The sequence below is a fragment of the Tenrec ecaudatus genome, chromosome 11 (genome assembly GCF_050624435.1).
Source record: "Tenrec ecaudatus isolate mTenEca1 chromosome 11, mTenEca1.hap1, whole genome shotgun sequence".
In the NCBI taxonomy this organism is placed as follows: Eukaryota; Metazoa; Chordata; class Mammalia; order Afrosoricida; family Tenrecidae; genus Tenrec; species Tenrec ecaudatus.
Genome location: NC_134540.1, coordinates 51,385,490 through 51,409,718, shown reverse-complemented (window position 1 = coordinate 51,409,718; position 24,229 = coordinate 51,385,490). Strand labels below are relative to the sequence as shown.

Sequence of the window (24,229 nt, the reverse complement as noted above, 5' to 3'; positions counted from 1 at the left end):
ACCAGAGGAAGCCCTGAAAATCTTCTCATGGGGACACAGGGAGGAAGTGGGACAGGTGAGGGTACACCGGAGGGGATGCTCCAGGTCAATCAGAAAGTGTATGAATTACTGCATGTGAACTATGCTCTACTCTGTAAACGTTCACCTGATTCACTATAGAAAGTTAAAAAATAAATCTTCCCTAATGATGACAGCCAAGCGCACCCCAGGGATCAGCTCCACTTTGTGAGAATCGACTGGAGGGAACGTGGCACCGTGGCTACTGGACTCTCCTTTGACGTGTCTGTTGAAATGTTCCTGTGTTTGAAAAGGGGCCTGGTGGTGCTGTGGGTTAGGCACTGGGCTGCCAACTTGTGTATCAGCAGTTCCAACCCACCAACCACTCCCCGGGGGGCGAGGCTGTGTTCCTGCGAAGATCTGCAGCCTCAGACTCTCTCAGGAGCAGTTCGACCCTATCCTGGAGAGCAGGGGTTCTCCACCTTCCTCACGCCGCGACCCTTTCATACAGCTCCTCCTGTTGTAGTGACCCCCAACCATAACGTGATTTTTGTTGCTGTAATCTTGGTACTGTTTTGAATTGGGCGACCCTTGTGAAAGGGTTGTTCCACCCCTCCCCCCACAGGTTGAGAACCGCTGCTGTAGAGCTACTGTACAGAATCAACTCAATCTGAAATAACCACTGATCAGTTTGGGTTGTTATTTATCACTCCAGTTTATTAAATAAATGAAACAAGGCATACATCACATATTCCAATTATTTAAATAAAGAGTTCCACATATAAAGGCTTATGAAAAATGCACACTCTACATAACATGTACTATCTCAAGCATATGAATAAATATGGCGAACAGGAGGCATTTTTTACATACACAGATCAGCAACGTTCAGCATCGATGGTTACACAAACCCACAAGCAAACAATAAAACCATTCACTTCAATGTGAGTATAAAAACGAGAAGCCATATTTAAGCCATATCCAAAAAGGAGTGAGAAAAAGAGTAAATTTATACTCACACCCCTGAAAATAAGAGAATCAATTCTCCTCATGCTAGTAAGTCATTTCTTTATTCAAAGTCCCCAGAATTGTATGTGCTCCTCTGGGAAGCAGAAAAATAAAAGCAAGTTAAGATGTTGTTCTAGATAGTAAGTCTGAAAAATATTTCTCAACCAGATATACGGAAATGCTTTCTTTGGGTTTCAGTTATGAATATATTAATGTCTGGTACTCACTTTTTACCTGGTCTTTCAATTAGCTTGTTTCTACTGTTTTAGAAATTATATATACCCTAAGGAAAAATGAAGTGATTCCTACATTAAACAAAGGATTCATGAACAGCTCTTTAAACTCCAAGAACTCACAAACGAAAGCCTCTTTCTTTCTACACAGCCTTGCAGTGGTCTGTGGAATGTTTGGTTAGGGAACAAACTCTCCCAAGTCAGAACCCGGGTCCGGTGGGTGAGCTCAGCTCTCAGGTGCCGTGAGCCCCTGCCCGTGGTCACTTCTGAAAGGACAGGAAGGCTGGGATCCGGACTCTCCACCCTCAACTCCCAGCAAGGAACACGCCTTTGCCACCCCACGCCCTTCTGCTCTCCTTCCTCTTTTAAATGGCGTTGTCTTAGCTGTGACTTTGAAAGTAAGAATTCGCTGTTTCAGAGGAAACATAGGCAGCCAGGTGAACCTGGCTGTGAGGAACACGGCCTGGTCTCCAAAGCCTGTATTCCTCCTGTCCTGCCTTAATGGCGGAAGGAACGTCAGACTAGTAGCGCACCCTGCCTGCACTGTAGAAAGGAGCCCTGGTGGGAGAGGGGGCTACATGCTGAGCTATGACCCGAAAGGTCAGTGGTTCAATGTCACCAGCCTGCTCTGCAGGAGAAAGATGAGATTTTCTGCTCTGGGTCAGATTAACAGCCTCGGAATCCCATGGGGGCAGTTCTACCCTGTCCTACAGGGCCAGCATGTGGGGATCAACTCGATGGCGGTCTGGCTTTTCCTTGTGAGATACTGTAGCAGTGCTCTGCTACATAAGCTGCAGGCATGTTCTTCTCGGAGGGAAGAACTGAAGGGAGCCAAGGGTCCTGCTGCCTTGGGGCCGCCTTTCTGAGTACCAAGCTCATGGGGGTCTCAGGCCACACCTAAAACCCAAGCCAGTAACCATCGACCCGCGGCAACCCTGAGTGTGTCAGAGTAGAACTGTGCTCCACAGGATTTTCGATGCCGGCTTTTCGGAAGTGGAGGTGCCAGGCCTTTTTCCCAAGGAGCCGCTGGGTAGGCTCAAGCCACCAACCTACTGGTTAGCAGTGAGTGCAAGAAACTGTATGACCCGGCTGCTCTGGGGGCTTCCGAGTCCCCTTTCAATTGATAGCCAAGAAAGCAGGCCAAGATCTCATCTAGCTGGCCCTGCCCAGGAGCCTCAGCGATGGACATGGTGATTCCAGCAGGGACCCTGACAGATGCTCAAGAAGAGAGGACACGGAATGCGGGGGGTGGTGCTAGGACAAGTTGGTGGGAACTGTGATGTGCTATGCAGGTAGCGGCCAGTGCCTTTAGGAGACAGACGAACGAGACCTGTCACGAGGTGGATACACTGACCCAAAACGGCTTTTACGATCTAATCACACACTTCCCATCTAAACCAAGTGCATGGCAGGGTCTATTTTATGTAACATGGCGTGGCCTGAAGCAAACACGGAAAAGCTGGAGAAATGGACGCTCTAGTTCACTGGCCACATTTGGATAGGCGATGCACACGACCATCTCCACGTACCCTGCGCTCTCTTAAACAAGCCCTCTCAGAAAGGGCCACCCTTGTGGTCCCGGCGAGGAAGCCCGTGGGGGACTGCGACTCTTGTGTCCATGCTGCTTCTGGAAGGGGAACAGACGCGGGCGGCGTGATGGAAAGGCGTTCACACGTGACATGAGCTATGTTAACAGCAGAAAAGCGGCAGCACAGTTACTGTGTCCTCCCTTCGAGTGTCTCTACCCCAGTATCCGGGGAGAAACCGACGCAAAAGAGGCCAATAAGCTTTGCTGAAACTCAGAGAATGAGCTACCACCGTTACCTACGGCAAATCCCAGCCTGGTCGAAAGAAAGCACCTGCGGGGCTTTTGCGCCACGTCACACAAATGAGCTTACATCTTAATACTTGGTAGCAATTCCTCACAAAGGCCATGTCTGCAAAGGCTTAAAACACTTATTATAAGTGAGAGATCCTGCCCAAATAGGAAAATAAAGCCCACTGCAGTATTCCAAAGGTGGGTGGGTTTCTGGTATTGTCCACGCGGGGCTGGGAAAGCCCCGTGCCCCGTGTGATGTTTCTTCAGCCAGGCAGGCGCAGAAGGCCTGTGGGGTCACCCGGCTCACACCCGAGTCTCCACCAGGAGCTGCCCTCCTCGGGCAGTGTCCTAGGAGGCTTCTTAGCGGGAACATGCATTTCAGATGTCACCCTGGCTGTGAAGGGCACTTCAATGGGAACGAAGAGTGCTTGGATGTGGCAGTCTGTGTTAGTAAACATTGGATGAGGCCTGGCAATTCCAGTGGGACTCCTCCGTTGCCCTCTGCTGCTCACACCAGGGATCTGGGATGACCCAGCCGTGAGGAGGGCGGGAAGCAGGAAGCTGCGCTGCGGGCGAGGGAAGCGAGCATTTGCAGAGGGCAGCTCGTGCCGGCTGGGTCTTGTCACAAGTCCAACTTCTTCAACTGCTCGTATGTCACGAAGAACTGCAGCGACCGGTTAAGGCCGACAACAAAAATGGCATCACAACAACCCCAACACGCAAAAGCAGGGCCATGGGGAGCCCGTGTGTGAGCAGGTATGGGTGGGCAGATACGAGGCAGGCCCATGGGCAATGCATGACCAAGGGCAATGCATGGCCAGTCTCCCTGCCTACGGCCAGCCAGCTTGCAACAGACACCTCAGAGGCGAGGTCTCAAAATCAGCCAGGACTTGCTCCAGGAGGGGCCCTGCAGGTGCCGGCGCTCACGCAGTGGACTGCGAGCATCAGGGAGCTGTGCAAAGCCCGGGCCACTCCTAGAGAGAAGACGAACCTCCGACGAACCTCCGACAGGACTCACCACCTCGGATTTACAGCCCGACACGGGGCCTCGACAAGCTGCAGTGCTCGCCCACGTGGCAGTGGTTCGGAGCTCTACCGTGAATTGAACACCCAATTTGTAGAAGGCTAGGGGGGACAGTGGGAACCCAAAATCTATCTGCAGACTAGTTAAACCAAGCCTCTGGCAGATCCCCTCTAGCCGCAGGCAAGGGACAGCTTTATTGTCAGACAGAGATTATTGTAAACTCTGATGCCTTCCCTTCATCGTATTTGGATTTTGTTCTTGTCAACTTTGGATCCCACAGGCTGGTGTGCTTCTTCGATGTGGGCTTATTTGACAGCTCACTTAGAGGGCTGCTTGTTTGAATATGAGCCTTTTAGACCCAGACACTATTCCAGGCGATAGTCGAGCGCCGTCTGCCTTCTTCACCACACTACTGGAGCACCTTCTCTTCAGGGATCTCTTCATGAAGGCGAGTATGGAGCAGAGCAGTTACAAGAACTAAAGGCTGTAAATATTAATGAGAGGAGAAAGTCTCGTCCCTCTCCCACAGAGTGGCTAGTGGTGTCAGACAGCTGCTCTTGCGGGCAGCAGCCAACGCATAACGCAATATGGCACCAGGGCTCCCTAGCACCTAAAACGGTTGAAAAGCACTCGGGGCAGCCCGATTTTCCAGTGGAAAGAGTCATAGTGCCTAGCACAGAGACTACATCTCCTGAAAGAGGTTAAGCAGATAATCCATATAACCAGAACTAAAAATATATATATATAAATTATAGTTAATAACATGGCAATTCATAAAATATAGCATTCTTGTGACAAACCAGAAAAGGATACAATGATATTCCAAGGACCAAGCCTCAACCAATTTGGCCAAAATCCTTTATATAGAGCAAAAAAGCCTTCATTCTTCCATGTCTGTTATGAGAAAGAAAGAGTTAACTCCACTTTCAAATGATATCATCAAATTCACTAACAATTAGAGGGTTAAAATAAAACTACCACACAACCCAGTGACCCCAATCATAAGCACACACCCAAAATGACTGGAATGGGGGAAGTAGATGTACCCCGATGTCCACTGCAGCCCCGCTCACGACAGTCAGAGGGAAGGAGAAGTCATGTGTCCCACCACAAATGCAGGGGTCAAGCAGACAAGGTCCCGAGAGAGGGGGGGATTCAGATTCACGCTCCAACGTGGAGAAACCTCAAAAACACTGTACTTGAGTAAAAGGAGTCAGCCAGGAAAAGACAAACGCAACACGACTGCACATACACAAAGGATCTAGCGCAGACGGATGGGCAGAGACCAGGGTGTGTCAGCAGTGTGTCAGGAACAGGAGGCAGAGGGACAGGGGCACCGGGTTTCAGCAATGCCATGCTAACATTGATGGCATAACTCAGAAAGCAAGGGCACGATGGCCGCACAGCCGTCAACAGTGAGCGTAGCCGCTGCCAGTGAACTATCAGTGGAAAACTTACTCAGCAAATACTTTGCCAGGAAGATTCTTGTCACAACAGAAAAGTTCAGAAAACAAAACGCTGAGCCATTCTTCTTGCGAAGAAAATCCTTGCCTGAGATATCATTGACCTCTGTATCTTTTTGTTTTTTTTAAAGGACTATGTATGGCCCCTGTCCAACACGGCCACCCAGAGGATGAAGGGGCTTCTTAAAGTTTGTGGAAAAAGCCAGTATCTTTCCATTTCATTTTCCACGAACTGCCTGAAGCCCTGGAGGTGAGCAGTAGTTGAATGAATGGGAACACAAGGTTGATTCCAATCTCTATGCCATCTAGACTCATAAATGCGAGGACAAGACAAAAACATTGCAACAATGGCTGTGAATCATGCCCCTATGGTTTATTCCAAACAAAACGTTTACTGGCTCTCAGTAATACACGGTCTCATCCAAAACAAACGTCACTGCCATCAAGCCAATGCGGACTCTGTGACCCCCCGAGACAGGGCAGACCTGCCCCGTGGATTCCTGAGACTATGACTCTTTACGGGAGTAGAAAATGCCCTTCTTCCACCCAAGAGTGACTAACCATTTCAAACTGCTGGTCTTGCATACTGCAGCCAACATGTAAACCGCATGCCACCGGGGCTCCTTTAACAAAGGATCCTTTATGTTCCACGGAAAAAACTCAAGGGGGCACCTTCCATGCCACTGGAGCTTTGCAACAATGCTGCCCCACCCAAAAGAGCAGGTTTAGGTGGATCGAGCAGTTTACGGGTTGGGCTGCGATCCACGCGGCTGGCAGCTAGAAACCACCAGCAGCCCCTCGGGAGAAAGGCTGGGCTTTCTACTCCTGGAAGCAGTCAGTCTCGGCAACCCACCGAGGGTCACTAGGGGTCAGCATTGCCTCCGTGGCAGTGGGTTTGTTTGTTTGTAGGAAAGACCAAACAGATGACCCCAGAGAGGGCAGACCATCAACCCTGATGTCCAGAAAGCGGTGGACGAGCACAGAAGAACCATCGATGCGACAGCCAGAGAAACTGGGGTCTCATGTGGTTTGCCATCTTCAAGTTGACGTGAACACCCGACCTCAGATGGGCGCCCAAAGTGCTGCTCAAAGGGCTCATCTTTCCATCAGTCCTGAAGCAAGCTCAAAGCTCATGGAAATGATTGCACAGAACCAACAGTAACTGGGGTTGGATTTACCGGTAGGAACCAGAGATGAAGGCCTAATCAAACAGTGCTTCCACGAGGACCTGCTGGGGCAGTGACACCCGACAGAGGTCCACTCAGAAGGCTACGGTGACTGCTGTGAGGGGGGTTCCAAGGAACCTTGAACATAGGGTGATCGCGGGGCTCATGAGGGAGAAGTTCTAAGAAAGCCGAAACCTGCATTGGTGAGTCGCACTGGCCAGAAAAACGACACTGAAGAATTTTCCATCATGAACGCACCTGAAGGTAGCCAGGGTCGACCTTTGCGAACATTACTGAGAAGCCTGACCCCAACCCGCCTGCAGCCCTGATCTCACCTCTTCAGGCCTCTTCTTTTACTTTCTGCTATCAATACTATTCAACACCATTTTATTAAACAGTACAATAATGCAAAGCATAAAGATAGAAGGAAAAAATAAAATGACTGAATGAAGATATGGCAATTATCTATGCAAATAACCCCAAAGAATCTACAATCTACCCAAAAGTTATTAGAACTAATGCATGAGTTTAGGAAAGTTATAAGATACAGGATCAATTTATAAATATTAATTGTATATATATACAAACTAACAATTAATTAGAAATTGAAATGAACAAAGCAATATCATTTACATTAGCAACAAGCAGGATAAGATACTTAGATATATACTTTATCCGGGTGGTATGGTGGTTCTGCGCTCGGGTGAGATCCACAAGGCAGGCAGTTTGAAACCCGCAGCAGCTCCTCGGGGAAAAGACGGGCTTTCTACTCCCGTACACAGTACCGTCTCGGGAACTCAAGGGGGCAGTTGTGCTGTAAGAGTCGTCATCAACTTGATGGCAGTGAGTTTGTGTACATCTGTGTGTGTGTGTATTTTAGGGCACAAAGGAAGTCTTTTGTTCCCCAAGCGCAAGGGTCACTGAGGCGGAAAAGCACGAGACCCTCGAGTGCTCCAACTGCATCTTGACATGGGGGCAACCAGGGAGCACAACATGCCTCAGCGAAGGGTCACAGTGACTTAAACAGCCTTGATGGGTTTCTACACACCTGAGTGGATGGGGTGTCAAGAAACAAGTTCCATTTTAATATGGTCCTAAGCTGTGTGGGGAGACAGCAAGGACCGGAACCACGGAAGCAGTCCTTGTTCACGGGCTGGTAGCAAGCAGCAGGAAGACAGCCACAGCTTCCACCGCCTGGTGAACAGGGACCCGGTCAGTGAGGCCGAGAATCCCAGCTAGACGGAGGAGCTCGTTCAAGGAGAGACTCCACGGAGGGAGTCACTCCCACAGTCCCACTGACACCTGCAGCCCTCACTCACCGGAGCACAGCAGAGGTGCAAAGAAAACACAACGCTTATTTCTCAATACTCCGTCTAGGTTTCAGAGGCACCAAGGTCAGTGTGGCTTTACTGTGTCACAATAGCGGTCCCTTTAGATACTCTTCAGTCAACTGTACCTATCAGTTTGGGGTTGGGGGCGTTCGCTGATGGAAGCAATCCCCACTGGACACTGAAGGTTCAATAAAACCACTTCCATGTTTCACAACAGCGTGCCTTAGCAACAGCAGTTAACTCTGGAAAGCACGACGCTCACTGCTTCCTAGACATCACCCTTCTCGCCACAAGAGCCCATGAGCGAGATGCCATCACTGCCCTGGCTAAATGATGAGGAGCCTGAGCAACAGGAAGAGCCAGTATCTTCGCCAAAGTCACACACTAAGTGACAGAGTCCAAAGCCTGTGTCCTTAAACTGGGATCAAAGAACAGAGGGCCACGTGCAGGGTGAGGACCAGTGAGGGAGCTCCAAAGCCCGCACAGGGACTCTCTTCCTCACCTGTAGCAGGCAATCCAAGGTCCCCGTGTAGCCAGAGCATCTGCCATCTCGGACGACTCTCTGATTCATCATCCGTGTTCTCACAACATCCACAGGGTTCGAGGCCAGGGCCCCCGCCAGACCACAGGTGAAACTGGAGCTATGAAGGAGAGATCAGGTTCACTCGTAAACTACACCACCACCACCACCAAGGCAGCAGAAAGGCTCCTCCCACAAGACCAATGGGTCGGGGTGAGCGCCAGCTCCAAACATCGACGCCAGCGCTGATCAGTGGCTACAAATTCCAGTCCCAGCTAAGAATACTTTTGAGGTTCTGGAATGCCACCGAAGTATGGCAGTATGGAAGGAACTTCCTCTGAGGACGAGCTATTCCATTTATTATAAACACCAGGAGGCCAGGGGACTGTAGCCAGTTCATAAGCCAAAGGGGAGCAGTTCAAACCCACCCAAAGGCTCTGAGGGTAAAAAAAGGACTGGCAAACAGCCGAGAAAACCCCACAGAGCAGTCTCACTCTGCTCAGGGGCCGCCCTGCCGTACAGCAATGGCTCTGGTTTCTGTTTTTAGGCATTAGAGGAATTCTAGCTATACCATAAGCACATTAATTTTTAAAGATCAGAAACAGTTGTCCTCACTGTAATGCCCCTCCACCCACCCCACCTCCCAGGACTAAACTCTCCGTCTCACAGGACTACCATAGACCACGCTCGGTACACCAAACAACTCAGGACAGGGCTTCTCAACCTTGGCATGACTGACATCCTGGGCCTCCGAAGTCTCTGCTGTGAAGGGCGGACCTGTACTGTATACTGCACACAGGATGGCCTCTAGTCGTAGAGGAAACTTCCCAAGTTGTGACCATCAAAATGGTCTCCAGACCTTGTCCTACGTCCCCTGGAGGACAAACATCTCCTGCCATCCCACTACCATCAAGTCGATGCCGCTCATCGGCCCCCGTTTAGGGTTTCCAAGGCTGTAAATGCTTACAGGATCAAAAAGCCTCATCTTCTCCCTGCAGAGTGGTGGGTGGTTTTGAACTAGCAACCTTGTAATTAGCAACCCAATACCAACCCACAGCGCCACCAGGGCACCTTCAATCTATAGGTAATGGCATGAAAAAGTACCTAGACTGTACTATTACATTTTAAAAAGAAAATGCAAAGCATGATCTCATTTGTGTAATAAACTACACGTAGTAGAACTTTATAGGCACACATTTGTATCTGCACAGAAAATGCCTAGAAGGGACAAATCAAACTGTGAGCAATGGTTATCTGTGCACTGTGTACTTTTACTTTTTTGTAAAAGTGTACTTTTCTGGTACACTTCTGTATTATCAAATATGACAATATAACACTTTTACAACACTGTCCATTTAACTTCATGCATATACGAAACAGTGATTTTTAACCAACCATTGACCTACAGGAAGTGGGTATACACAGTGTCGCCCATCAGGCCAGAGAGAATCAGATGCTTTTTGGTGATGTCATAGACTGGCAGCTCCACGCCGACAACAATAGCCGCCCTCTGAGCAGTGAGGGACACGCCCTGGAAAAACATGAACAATAAAGGTAATTCCAACATTCAGTCATTACTCTCCACAAAACAAAACTCGCAAAACTACAAAAATTCGAATCCACAAACCTGTAACTATTTTCCTGGCTTTCTGCTGGTGGGTGAGAGAAGTGGATTAAAATAGTGGAAACGACCTTTGGGCTAGAAGCCAGAGCTCCTGAGTCTAATTCTGGCTCTGGAAGGAACTGTGTGACCCAGCCAGAACAGGTCACACTTAGAGGCCCGGTGTCCTTTTACATATGGAAAGGACTGCACTGGGTGACCTTTAGGGTCTGTCTGTGAAGTGCTGAATCAGTAGGATACGAAGATGTGGCCCTCCATCCCAGGGCTTGTCCAGTAACACAAGCGTCACTGAAAGGTCAGGACACCAGAGATTTACCCCCAGTCTACCCATGGCCCGCCCAGACGCCTCTCCCACGACAATTTTCAAGAAGAAAAAAAAAGCCAAGCAACAACATAAAGCCACCACTCGGCCTTCACAGAATTTCCTAGACATCAACTGACTGCTTAAAGGGCAGTGGACAATCGCTTCCATTTTACAGACAATTACAGGCAATTAGGGACAGGATAGCTTGTCTTTGTTTGAAACTAGCTGGTTTGTCAGAAGACAATTTACGTCCGTTTCAATTGTACTGTCCCCCCTTTTATAACCACTCTGACCAGTGTTTCAGGAAGGCATCTGGGGAGGTTAAGGCTGTAGCCCTTCTCTCTTTAAATTTTGTTAACTTGCCCCCGTATTTGCGGACTGTAACACACACATACGCACTGTGTGTGCTACAGACATGGATGTACTATATGCAGCAGCTGCACAGCCCCCTAAAACAGTGACAGGACCCCAGGATGCATGCACTTCCTCCTTCTGATTGTCTTCCAGAGCAGACAACGTCACTGCCCTTACTCCATGGTGCCAGGGGAATGGGGAGACAGTGACGAGAGGAACAGGAAAAATAAAAGGTAGAAAGAGGAAGACCCCAGCGAGTCAGCTGACTCATCGCTTGCTCACCTTCCACAGGCCCCGGGTGCCCTCTTGCTGGTAGATGTTCATGAAGTTGTCCACCATTCCTCCTTGGATGGCGCTGCTCTGGGCTTGCATCCGAATCTAGAGCCACACAGGGAGGAAAGGCATGCTTGCCCCTAGAGCACCCCCCAGAACACCACTCCGCCTCTTGTTTATCTGTGACACTAGTACTGGGTAAGGACTGGCTCTCAGTAACTCTGGGGCCTCCAGAAAGCCAAGATCAAGGAGTCCTTCCTGCATACAGGAAGTTAATTAGCTGTCAGAGAGTGTATCTCCTTGTGGGTTACTACATGGGAAACAGACATGAGTCTAGAAATTTCATCAATAGCAGCCCTCGGTGTCCTTGGCAGCACTGAGCATGTGCACCCTTAGTTCTGAGCTACTTCTCCTCAAAGCCACACCCACTGCGGACTCACAGTCAGTCTGTGGGACTGGGTAGAACCGCCCCTGCAGAGTTTCTGTGACTGAGTGTAACTGTCCGGGAGAAAGCCCACCGCTCTCCCACAGAGCAGCTGGTGGTCTTGAGCTGCTGACCTGGCGGTTAGCAGCCCAATGCGTCACCACTCCGTCATCAGGCCCCTCCCCTTTTCTTAAGTTATAATATAATTAATATTCTATCAGTGGATACTTAAGTCATTTCCAGATTTTTTGCCATTATAAAAAAAAAGGCTCAATGTCAGCTGTCTACACATAGATGTGTGTCGTCGTTAGATGCCAACCAGAGCACAAGTATAAGCGGATCCACATACACAGAAACCCAACCAAGCCTATAGGCATCAAGTCGATTCCAACACATGACCCACACGTTAAAAATGCGGCATGTGACTTACTTTCAAAACATCAGTTGGGTTGGCAATAGCTGAGGATATGACTCCAGAGAGAATTCCACACGTAACGTTTATCAGCAGGGTTTCATCTGTACAAAGACACAGATCACACTATCTGCCCTCTGGCATTTACAGAGCTCTTGTAGGCAATCCCAAAGTGTTATCCATTTACATTCTATTTGTTCCCCTTAAAGATAATAAAGAAAGGTACACTTTATGAATCAAGTAATCCTAAAAGGAACTTTGCTGACTAGAGAGATATTGATTAGCCACCTTTCTTCCTCTTTAAAATGATTTTTACAATTGTGAATGGGAAGGCACGTTGTCATGTCAGACTATCACCCCTGTAGCTAACAATTCAAACCATGGCCACCCCCCAAGGCTCGAACGCACCCCCCTCCAAAACGCACTGCCATCGAGTAGACGCTGGCTCCTAGCCACTCCACAGGACAGGGTAAAACTGTCCCCTGGAGTTTCCAAGACAGTAACTGTTAAGGGGCCTAGAAAGCCCATCTCTCTCCTCACTCCGCTCTCCTATCTCTCCCCTCTCGAAGGGAATGCCTGTCCACCCTCTAGTCTGATGCAGCAAGTTTCCTGCTAGCTCTAAAGCCATGTGAGACCGCACAAAGTGAATAGTCATCTACCTGTCTACTTCTGTGTGTAAATTCAGGCCCTCCTAATAACAGGAGGACTATTTGTTAGGAGGGGAAAAAAGCTAAACTTTTCCATAACACAGGACATTTTAAAGCACTTCATGCCTATTTCAAAAAGATGTGAAACAAAAAACACAGCAAACGCTATTCAAGTGCACTTGACACACCTTGGCTCTGACCCTCCTCTCTCACTGGCGGTGTCCTTTCCATTGTGAAAGGGACATCAAGTTCTATGGCTTAAAATAGCCCCAAACCAGCCCACCGGAGAGCATTAGAACAGCGTGTATTAATTCCAAGAAAAATGTACTCATTGCTTTCCTGGAAAATAGGCAACAATTCCCGTGACTCTGGAAGGCTTTCAGTCAGGGAGCTGCAGCCTCGTTATTTGAAAGAAACTCATGCAGACTGCTCCTCGCTGTCCTGACTTCCAGTGCCCAAAATGCAGCCAGGGCAAGTCCTCCTGCCTTCAGCAGCATTCACGGCAGACTTTACATGCCAAGCTCTCCTCATGAGTAAAGCTGGTCATGAATAAAGCTGGAAAAGGCCTGTTTCCAAGCCACTTGGATAAAAGGTTGAACACCCCTCCTCCCGTCTCCAAGGGGACAAAGGGGCCTCAACTCACCTTCTGGCCGTTCAACAAACAATCGCTTCAGGCTCTGGTACGTGCCTATCTTGATGGTGCCGTAGGAAGCCTGGCGCAACATCGCAGGGGCGATTCTGCCAATCCGAATGGACAAAGGGCAGAGAAGCTCATTGGGATGCTCCAAGAGACCCCCCCCCAGAGATGCTGCCATGTGCCCGCCTTCCACAATCACACGCAAGTGCTTGCAACGTCAAAATCCAACAAAAAGACAGGCTCAGTTAATGTGTGCAAGTGACTAGTTCAGTGGGTAACAAAGCAGCCGTTGCTATTTATCCTCAGCGAGATGTAAGCGGACAGAGTTTCAGTCAGACACGCATGTCAAAGCCAATGACCTTCTCTGAGGCACCGGCAGAGCGAAGTGTACCACACGCATCTCCGATTCCTCAGCTGCTGACCCTGTGGTTAGCGCCCAACACTTAATCCACTGCACCACCTGGGCGCCCAAGTAAAGTTAGGAATTTTGCACGGATACAGTGTGGGGATGGGAGAGGAACACGAGAAGGAGCTACAATAGTGGCACTTGTGCCGTGCTATCTTGGTTACATGCTGTACTCCAGAGGCTGCAAACTCGCTTCCGAGCTCCCAAAGGCTTGGTTTTTCTGTTGATCCGTATTTTAAAATTGGGGGGGGGGGGGGGAGACATCAAAATCCAGGGTTTCAACCTCTCAAGGAAATTCAACACCGAGTCTGTCCCTTCTGACGATCGTGGCTGGAGTTCAGGATCCCTCCCTGGATCACCAAGACAAGACCTATACCATTCACACCGCATGCACGTGTGTCGCTAGGCAGCACATTCTCCTGTAGGGGGTCAACCCGTGTGTAAGGGTAGGAAAGGAGACCTGCTGGCCCTGCCGGGTAAGCACTGGAGTGCCAACTGCAAAGTCAATGGTTCAAAGCCACTACCTGCACTGAGGGAGAAAGATGAGGTTATTTGTGTCTGTAAAGAAATCTTATACAAGGCTGCTATGAGTCAGAATCGACTCAATGGCAGTAGGTAGGTGGTTATGATAGTAGTCTCTTGGTGCTGTAAATGATTCACGTGCCCGCTGGCTATTCACCCAAAGCTTGGCAGTTTGAGAGACAGAGGTGCTGCGGAAGAAAGGCCTGGCAGTCCACCTGTGAAAGGAGCCATCTTTGAAGACCCTATGAAGCACTTTACTTTGACATACATGGTACATTCTGGAGTCAAAATAGATACGCTGGCAGTTGGTTTGGGGATGTGTGTGCACGTGCATGCGTGCTTGTGCTGGATAGAAGCCACTGGGGATTTTAAGTAAGCATAAGATGACTGGCTGTCATGTGAACAAAGATTAATAGGTAGATTACACTGGAAGCAGGGCTTTCGAGTAGAAAACAGAATGGTGAGCACCTGAACTGAACTGAGGCCCTGGTCTTGGGGAAGAGGAAAGAGGGAAGTCAGACAACTGTTTAGGGGTGGGGTGGATAGTAAGTACTAAGTAACCTGGGGTATTGAGTCGGGATGGGGGAGACAGACGCACAGCCGAGTTGAGGTTTCTGGTTTGGGACAGTACACAGACAGGTGTCGCACTCCCCAGCCTAGGAAACCACACAGGGATGTGGGTCGACAGCTCCTGCTGCTGAACCCCCAGCTTCCCCGCAGATTTGGCTTTACCCTTCTCTGTCCAGCTCAGTGCTCTGAGAGGCTGATGTCTAGGACTACATCTACAGGGACCGTCACCCAGGCTGCTGAGTGGGATCCAGACAGGATGGAGGACCTATGGAGGGACTGCTCTCCCCCGCCGACTCCTTCCTGGGTCTACACAGCCCTGTCCACAAGTGCCATTGCAAGGGTCCTGCCCTCAGTGGACTCTGGAGACGCACTGCCTGCCCAGCCCACTTGATCCTAGAGCTGGCACTTTCTCAGTGCCTCAGCATAACTTCATTTGTCCCTTAGCCCTGAAGGAGTCCCTTCACTAAAGCCTCTATATTTCAGCCGTCCGAGTGACTCTGTCTCCTGCAGGGCCTGTGGTACCGACGTTCCTGCCCGGCACCTGCAGAAGATCGCCCCTCGCTCACGAGCACTGACAGAAAGCGAAGGAAGTGGCTCACTGAACTCCTGCCATCGCTTCCTTGTGGCAGAGGTATTTGGAATGGCTGCAGGGACGGGCTGTTTTCAAAGGGAAAACAGAAAGATGGGATGATTTAAAGCAAATGTAACTTGTGTGTTGTTGTCTGCACTTAAATATAATAAAGCATTTCACCAAAGACTTACTTAAAAAAAGCGGGGGGGGGGGGGGGGGGAATCAACCTTGCTAACTGCGGTTTCCAAATGCACCTCAAAGGTGTACTTTCCCCTCGTCACGTCTCCTCCGACAGGACCAATCCAAGGAGCAGTGCAGGAAGGTCTACTCACCCCGAGTACAGCGCCTTGAGCCCTTCTTCTCGGCCTATCCGCACCAGCGCGTGCAACATCCCCCGGTACCGGATTTCCTTGAAGTTGGCATCATTTGCCTGGCCTTGAATCTGGAGGCGTGTCTTGGTTAAATCAATTGGAAATGTGCCTTGAAATTGCAAAGGAAGACCGTTAAGAAACCCAAGTCCCACAAGGTAACGGCTGCATGGCGCTGTGTTACTGAGGAAATAGAGACTACAACATCAAACCGAGAAATGGAACGAAGCCATGTCTGGTGCGTCAGTCTTTTTTTTGTTCTTTAAACTCTTTTTAGGAACTCAAATATGACTAGAACCTCAAAAATAAATAAGTATCCACACATGTTCCTGTTGCTGCTTTTAAAACCACATGCCCTGCCTTTTCCTCACAGGGTTCTAGAAGCCTCCACTGCTGTGGAAATGACCCATCCATGGAGGGAGGCAGACAAACAGAAAAGTCCACTAGAAGACAAGTTACTGTTTTTTACCCATATAAAGGCTGGGTTCGATGAAAAAGCGGTTAAAAAAAAACCTGCTCATTTTCTACGTGATTTTGCATGTTTCCAACATCAGCAGTATTTTATAGCTTAAAATCTGACACTGTGTGGGAGAAAGAAAGACTGGGCTTTCTACTCCCGTAAACAGCTCTGGTCTTGGAAACCCACAGCGGGTGGCTGTGCACCAGCCGTGACTCGTGGCAGTTTCATTTAGGAGTTACCCAGGTGTCTCACAGTACCTAACAGACTCGATTAAGTTGGCTGCCCACGAGTGGCGCTCCGCTGGAGAGCTCAGCCCCAGGGTGTGCTCAGGGCAATGGAGGTGCAGCAGAGCCTAGGCTTGTCTTCCTGATGCTGTCTGTGGGTGCCAACCAGCACCCTTAAGTAGTGGCGGAATGGAAACTGTTTGTCCCACCTAGGAACCTGTGGGGCAAACATGGGGCTGCTAACCACAAAGCAAAAAAAACCCAAATTCACCACTACCACTGAGTCAATGCAACTCACACCGAACCCCTGTGGGTTTCCAGGACTGTAACTGTTGATGGGAGGAGAAAACCCAGTCTCTGTCCTGAGGAGCTGCTGGTGGTTTCCAACTGCTGACCACGCGGATGGCAGCCCGAGTCACCACTGCACCACCAGGGCCCGTGGTTCAGAACCAACAGTTGCTCCACAGGAAAAAGCTGAACCTATCTGCTCCCCTACAGATTTATAGCCGCAGAAACCCGAGCAGCGGTTCTCAACCTGTGGGTCGTGAACCCTTGGGGGGGAGGATGTCAAACGACCCTTTCACTGTGGTCACCTAAGACCATCAGAAAACACGTATTTCCGAGGGTCTTCGGAACCGAGACACCGCTCCTCCATCGTCTCCAGGTGGGTCTGCCCACATGCAGATACGCCCACATACAAGTACCCAGCGTGAAGACAGTTACCCATGCTGCACCATGCTTCAAGACAAAATTGCATTTATTTGTCATTAGAAATCAATATTTCAAAAAAGAAATCAATATTTCACATTATATAATTACATATTGTTTTGATTAATCATGCTTTGATTATGTTAAATTTGTAACAATGAAAATACATCCTGCATATCAGTTATTTACATTATAATTCGTAACAGTAGCAAAATTAGTTACGAAATAGCAGTGAAAATAATTTTATGGCTGGGGGTCACAACACGAGGGACTTCATTAAAGGGTCGCAGCATGAGGAAGGTTGAGAACCCCTGCCCTGGAGGGCACTGTTAGTCAGAGTTGACGGGGCGACACTGGGAATGGGTTTTTTGGAGGGATTTAACCAGTCTGAAGCCACCAGTCGCTCCTCAGGACAAAGATGAGGCTTTCTACTCCTGTGAAGAGTTTGTCTCGGAAAGTCGCAGGAGCGGCTCTACCCTGTGCTAGGGCCACTGTCGGTCGGAACCCACCTGATGGCAGTGAGTGTGGTTATTTGAACCTATTTTAAGCCCAACCTCAGAATGCACAGCTGCTGCCCTGTGGCACAGGTGGTCCACTGGCACAGAGGCCTGAGGCGGCAGGTGGGTGGATAATGTGGAGCAATCTCTGAGTCCAGGTTCTCCCTGGCTCCCGACACAGCCCAGGAAGCAAATCACATGCCCAATCCAGTTGCTGAAGGTGAAAGAATCGAGAGGAATACACAAAGGGCCAACGGGGTTCTGGCGCGGGCCCCCTTGAGGATGCAGCCAGGAGGAGAGTGTGCGGACAGAAAAACAGACAGCAGCAGCTCAAAACATCTTCACAGCCAAGTGTGTTGACTGTGGCAGGGCCAGGGAAAGCGGGACTGATGCAATGCAAAACCAAGTCTTGAAACTTCTCCACTTTCCCCCAAATAAAGAACCACCTGTCTTCAAAATCAGGAAGTCTGGGATTGTTTCACAATCACACATTCAGAGTTTGCCCTTACTCACACTCCAAGCCCCCAAGCCCACGATGTGGCCCAGGAGGCGCCCGGCTTACCGCACTCGGCCGTGATGGAGGCCAGCCCGCCGTACACAAAGGGCTTCCAGTTGAGGGCAGACATCCTCACTCGCCGCCCCTCTTTGCTTCACAGACACAGGGCCTCCAGCATGGCGGTTCCTGGACACAAAAGCCAGTCGGTTCAAACTTGTAACTTCTCAGGGGCAGTTTCTTCCCTAACTCTTTTAGTAAAACCCCCTGCAACAATGTACCCTTCAGCCCCTACACAGAAACCCCTTCTTTCCTGCTACAACGGCCCTCTGCACCAAGCCCAAGGGGGCCTTGTCTTGATAAGATAAAGCACCCCTATGCCCTGCACCCCAAGTCGGCGACTACTGCTCTCACAGGGACACACCCGGTGGGTGTGAAGCCCCACCGGCACAGAGGACTGGGACACGTTTCCATACACCACACCACACACCACCCCTCTCCCCTTATCAGTTGTCCTAATTTTCCTGCAGGCCTTCCGAAGGAACCCAATAGGCGGATACCCAAGTATTCAGTGTGGTCCAGTGGAATCTCGTGTCTGGACAATCCATTCTATCTTTTATCTGTTTGGCAGCCCTCAGTAAGTACCCGCTGTCCTGCCACGGTCTGAGAGGCCCTACAGGGAGGCAGTGGAGGCGTGTGCATTGCCATCATGCGGAAGAGGTTTCAGCAGAACATCCAGTCTAAGATCGACTAGGAATAAGAGAAGGCCGACATTCAAGCCACAAAAGCCCTGTGGACCACAGGAGCCAGACTGCGGCCTGTCGTGGAGACGGTGCAGGCTGGGTAGCATGGCGCTCCATTGTGCCAACTCAGAGTGGGCTCCCTCAGTGTGCTGCTGCTGTGAGTGGACCCCGATCCCAAGCCTATGGGCCAGAAGTGTCCCTGAGGGCTTCCAAGGCTGTACAACTTTGCAGAAGCACACTGCCCATGTTCCTCCCAAGGAGCGGCTTGAGAGAGGGTTTCAACAAATCTGTGAGGAAATGCCATTTTCATTACATTTTCCCCACGAACTTGAAGCTCCCTGGTAACCCCATGTGCTTATTTTGCCAAGTTTAGGGAATTCACTAGCCTGCATTTCTCAGGGGAGGCCCATCACAAGGGCCCCATCCCAAGATCAATTCTCACGGCCAAGGGCCTTGCTTCTGCAAGAGAAAGGACTCCAAAGAGGGCCCTGAATACCAGGGGGTCCCCCCAAAAAACCAGAATTACTTCCACCCCAGGTATGTCTTTAATTTTTTAATAAAATGGTCACCTTCAAAGTACTCTCCATTACACCTAATACATTAGTCTAATCTATAATTCCATTCTTGGAAACATTTTTCAAACTCATCTGTTTGGATGGCTGACAGCACCTCCCTTATTTTTTTCTTCACCTCTTCTACATCTTCAAATCACTTTCCTTTCATGTCTCTCTTCATTAGCAGAAACAAAAAGAAGCTGCACTGACCAAGGTCAGGTGCATCAGTTGAATGGGGGCAAGAGAAGCATGTTGTTTTTCACCAAAAACTGGCACACACTGGCTGTGTGAGCGGGTGCATTGTCGTGGTGGCAAAACCAGTCCCTAGTCTGCCACAATCAGGCCTTTTTGGTCACACACTGTTACGTAATGTTTTTAGAACCTATGACTTGAAAGCTTGATTAGCAGTCTGGCCTGGTGGAACAAATGCCAAATGCACTATCCGCCTCACATCAGATCCAGCATTAGGAGTACCCCCTCGTAAACCCACCAATAATGATCCCTGCTTCATAGGATGAGCCACGTGCAGAGCAGCCACAAATGAAGAGGGTGGCAGCCTCCCAAGCAGGGATCTTATGTTCTAATGTTCTTCCGAACTTGAGTCAGTCCTCAACCAACATAAAACAACAACAAAACCCTTTCATCTCCCTATTACCTTTGGAAACATTTACTACCCTACCTAAATTCTTAAACACGCATACACGCACATGCGCGTGGAGTTTATTCCACCTCACGGCGACCCCGGGTGTAACCCAGTGGAAATGTGCTCCATAGGGTTTTCAAGGCTGTGACTTTTTCTAAGCAGAATGCCCGGCCTTTCTTCCGAGGTACCTCTGAGAGTACTTGAACTGCAAACCTCTGGTTAGTAATTAAGCGCCTACCTGTTTGCTCCATCCTGTGACTCCTAATTCTGATTTTATGACCTTAGTAGTTGATTTTGTGGCTAGCATTACAAGTTATGGGTTGTAAGAACACATTACAGGCCAAAGCGGCTCTGGGCTCTGCCCCAGATACAAATACTCATCTGGGGCCCCAAATTGTGGCATTGCCTTCGGATGGTTTGGGACCAGTATTGTTCTGACCTGGTGGCGGTTTGAAGCCACTAGTTACTGGAAAGACAGGTGTGGGAGTCGGCTTCCGTGAAAAACCATAGCCTTAGATACGACGCTGGGTGCAGTTCGACTCCTTCCTAACGGGTCAGTGAAGAGTCAGGACTGACGGACAGCACTGGCTTTAGGCTTGCAATCACATGGGATGGAATCACACGCCTGATTGTTTTTAATTCAGATGCCAGTCACAACAGATTTATCTTGAGTAAGTCAGTGCCTTGGCCTGTATTACTGTGTCTTCAAGTACAATTTTTAAAAGAGGGTGAAAATGGCTTTCTGCCTCTTCTTTTTCCTTTCCCAATGCAAGAATTAGATCCTTCAGCCATGAAGACTATTGGCCCTTCCCACAGTTAATGTTTGTTGAGAGAAAATAATAATTGGGTCAAAGTAGAGCCAGGGGGGCCCAGTGGCTGGTAAAACAGCCAAACATGTTCTAGCTCAGACTGGAATGGGCACCCGGTGCCCGAAGGCTGTCCTGGGCAGAGCAACCTGTGACAGGGCTGTGGTTATTTTAGGCAGGCGACTCTGCACAGTAAACTAAACCAGTATCTGTGCATCTGGGCTCTCTTCTGAGGCGCTCTCCCGACTCAGTCCATAACTTCATCCTAGCTCTAGCTACGGAGGTGTTCCTGGCTGTATTCAGGGCAAGACAGCCAGGGATATCCATGTGTGTGTCCTGAGCTTTCAAGTGTTTGGGGGGGTGGGGGTGGAGGAGGACATCTAAGTCTGACACCAGAAAAGTGAGGACTTTTAGTCCTGATGACTGCACTCTGCTCTAGGATGCTGTGCTCTAGGCCCCACCCCCGACCCCCCAAAAAAGCCATTTGGTCTTTCATGGCAAGTCCATGTGGAGTGGACCAGTAGTCCACAGACTTTGGAGCCAAGAGCAATTGCCAGGGCTTCCAGGGCTTTCTTCTGAGGGCCATCTGCATGAGTAATAACCAGTCAGTCACTCAACCGGCTGTACCAGTCAGAAACTCCTCAGATTACCAGGCTTGTTTTCCTGATCTTTCTTCTGAGGGACCTCCCAGTGGGGGCTCTGAACTGTAACCCTTTCCCCTTGTCGCTTAGCACTTAACTATTTAAAAACGTCAAACTCACTGCCATGGAGTCGGTTAGCTGTTTAAGGCCCACTAAAACAACACCCCACCACCACCCCCCGCCCCCACCCTCCCAACAGTTCTCTGCTGCCTTATGAGCAGTCTGAACCAGAATGTGCGACGTCAGGCATTGTTGTAGGTTTGCTACATTTGGGATTTTAATTCTTGCTCATGGGACCCCATGCACCTGGTGTTTTGTGAACTGAGCAAACACAGGCTCAGAGAGGTAAAGTGGCTTACCTAACATCACACAGCGGCCAAGTTTCGAACTTAAAATTATACACGATGGCCCAACACTGGCATAAAGAATAAATACAGGATTTCCCACAGAGGAAATCCGTCTACTAAAAAACAAAGCGCTTTCAGGGTGGTAGCAGCTGCACAAACTAGGAAGTCCAGAAGTTTCTGTCAACATTTAAGCTATGTGCAAAATTCCAAGTCCTTTCTGCTACATTAACTCTAATATGGTTACACAGCGTGTTCTCTCCTTGCCTCTTTTGCTAAGAGCCCTGGTGGCCTAGTGGTGAAGCTTTGGGCTGATAACTGCAAGATCAGCAGTTCAAAGACAAGGCTGACTACTCCCATAAACAGTTATAGCCTCCAAAACTCACAGGGGCAGTAAGTAGTACCCTGCCCTATAGGGCCACTGTAAATTAGCATCGACCTATGGCAGTGTTCAGTTTCTTGTTTTTCACCTCTCTTGCAGTTACTGCTCGAACTTTCCAAGTTCCTAAATGCTTCCCCAAGATTCTCTTGTACAAATAACCCTAGGTAAACCTGTGCAATTTCACTGTGTTCCCCTCAGTCGGCTGTCTTCAAGTGTTACCAGTCTCTAATAAAAATCTGTGCTCTCAGAAATCTCAGAAATTTCAGAGCTGCCCTTTCCCTAGTTCTTATCCTTTTTAAAAACACAGCACGCCAAATAAGCCTGTCACTGGCAACTGGAATCTTGGCAATCCCATCGAACCCAACCTCTCATTTCACATGAATTAGAGGCCATGCTCCTTGGTGGTGCCAACTGTTTATGCACCTGGCTGCTGGACTAAAACGCTGAAGGTTTGATTCCACCCACAGGGCTCTCGGAAGAAAGGTCTGCCGATCTATTTCTGGGAAAACCAGCCACTGAAGCAGAGTTCACTCATTCTGACCCGCATGGGGTCGCCAAGAGTCGATGCACTCACTCCCCACAGAGTATAGTTTGCGGTTTATAGTCACCAGTTTGGGAGCTGAGCCAAGAACACAATCCACGCCTTTCACCTTTCATCACTAACACGTGGGAGCATCCAGGAGCTGAAGAACAGGCTGGCCATTCCTTTGCTATCGGGGGGCCGGAAGACCAGTGCCGCCCATTGCAACAACTTCACATGAAATACCATAGCCCTAGAAAGACCACGAAATCCTTAACCACCGGCACGGTCGCCTTCCGGCCACGTGAATTCCCGTTATCACAAACTGTCCAGCCGACATCACTCCACGAGCAATTCCACGCATCGCGTCCCCTGCCGCGGCACGAAGCTCGCAGATGCTGCGTCCGCCGGTCCCCTACCAGGAACCACGTACCAGCCCCGGCGAGCAGAACCGGCTGGCGGAAGGCGGCAGCAGCAGACCGAGCGGGGCCCAGTCCCGGAACCTGGCGGCCCGGGCCGGGCCTGCGCGGGACCCGGAGAGCCCCGGCAAGGCTGCCGCTCGCCGCCACGCCGCGTTCGCCGAGCCCGGTACCCCGCACAGCCACCTCCAGCCCGCGGGGGGCAGCAGCCCAGAGCCGCAGCGCCGCCCGCCCGGGCGTGCGGTCCCGCGCCGGCTCCCGGATCCGGGTCGGAGGAGGGGCACACTGGAGCGAGCGCGAAGCAGCCGGCGCAGCCCGGGGCACACAGCACTTACGCGGCGGCGGCGGCGGCGTCCAGTCCCCTGCCCCGAGGGCCTCGGTCTCCACAGCCGGCGGCCGCGCAGCAGGCGGAGAAGAGGCCTCGCAGCGGCGGGGGCGGGCCGAGGCTGCGCGTAGCCCCGCCCTCCAGGGGGCCGCCTGCGCGGGCCCGCCCACTCGCTTGGCGCCTATTGGCGGTCACCCGAAGTCCCCGCCCCCGAAGCCCCGCCCTGGCAACCGGCGTTGGCGTTTGGGGGCGGAGGCGTGGTCCTTAGCACTTCAGCGGGTGTCCTCCTGTCCCGGCCCCGGCGAGCGAGGGAGCCTTCGGGGAGGCAGTGTGAACCCAGGGCCTGCTTCAGGAAAGGGTTCCAGCAGAGGAGGTGGAAGGTGAAGCTGTGCTGTCGGCGGGAAGAAAGCTGCCACCACTCTCTTTACTCCGGCTTTGGGGCTGATGAACTGCTAACTGGGGTCAGTTCTTTCCCTGCGCTGCCAGCACCCATCCGGAAGTACAGGTTTCGGGAGTGCTGTGACGCCCAACAGGTTGTAGTGAAACTTCCAGCTTAAGGCAGGTTAGGAATAAAGGCCAAGCGATCTATTTCTGAAAATCAGTCGATGAGAATCTTAGGAATCTGGAACCGTGAGATAGAAGAACTGAGTGGTGCCCAGCTACCTAGATTATTATTATTTTGGTGGGTTTTTTTAAATCATTTTATTGGGGGCTCTACAACGCTTATCACAATCCATACATACATCCATCGTGTCACGCACATTTGTACATTTGTTGCCATCATTCTCAGAACATTTGCT

At 50.2% G+C, this 24,229-nt stretch overlaps 1 protein-coding gene across 1 annotated transcript; it reads right to left on the bottom strand.

The window, feature by feature from the left end:
* Window positions 1-693: 693 nt before the first annotated feature.
* SLC25A30 (solute carrier family 25 member 30) lies at window positions 694-23,545 on the bottom strand. The gene is made up of 10 exons (XM_075563050.1): window positions 23,440-23,545; window positions 18,122-18,241; window positions 15,635-15,782; window positions 13,240-13,334; window positions 11,968-12,053; window positions 11,123-11,218; window positions 9,968-10,092; window positions 8,544-8,682; window positions 4,895-4,975; window positions 694-3,721 (listed from the first exon to the last, which is right to left on the bottom strand). The coding sequence occupies exons 2-10, from the start codon at window positions 18,183-18,185 to the stop codon at window positions 3,680-3,682; spliced, it is 876 nt and encodes a 291-aa protein (XP_075419165.1). The 5' UTR covers window positions 18,186-18,241; window positions 23,440-23,545; the 3' UTR covers window positions 694-3,679.
* Window positions 23,546-24,229: the final 684 nt, after the last annotated feature.

Excerpts from the sequence above, each read along its gene's own strand:
- SLC25A30 (XM_075563050.1), bottom strand. The coding sequence starts at position 18,185 with ATGTCTGCCCTCAACTGGAAGCCCTTTGTGTACGGCGGGCTGGCCTCC. Across the intron at positions 11,219-11,967 it reads ACCCAACTGATGTTTTGAAA|ATTCGGATGCAAGCCCAGAG; the intron begins GTAAGTCACATG and ends GTGTGGCTCTAG. Across the intron at positions 4,976-8,543 it reads CCTTGGATTGCCTGCTACAG|ACATGGAAGAATGAAGGCTT; the intron begins GTGAGGAAGAGA and ends TTCTCATAACAG.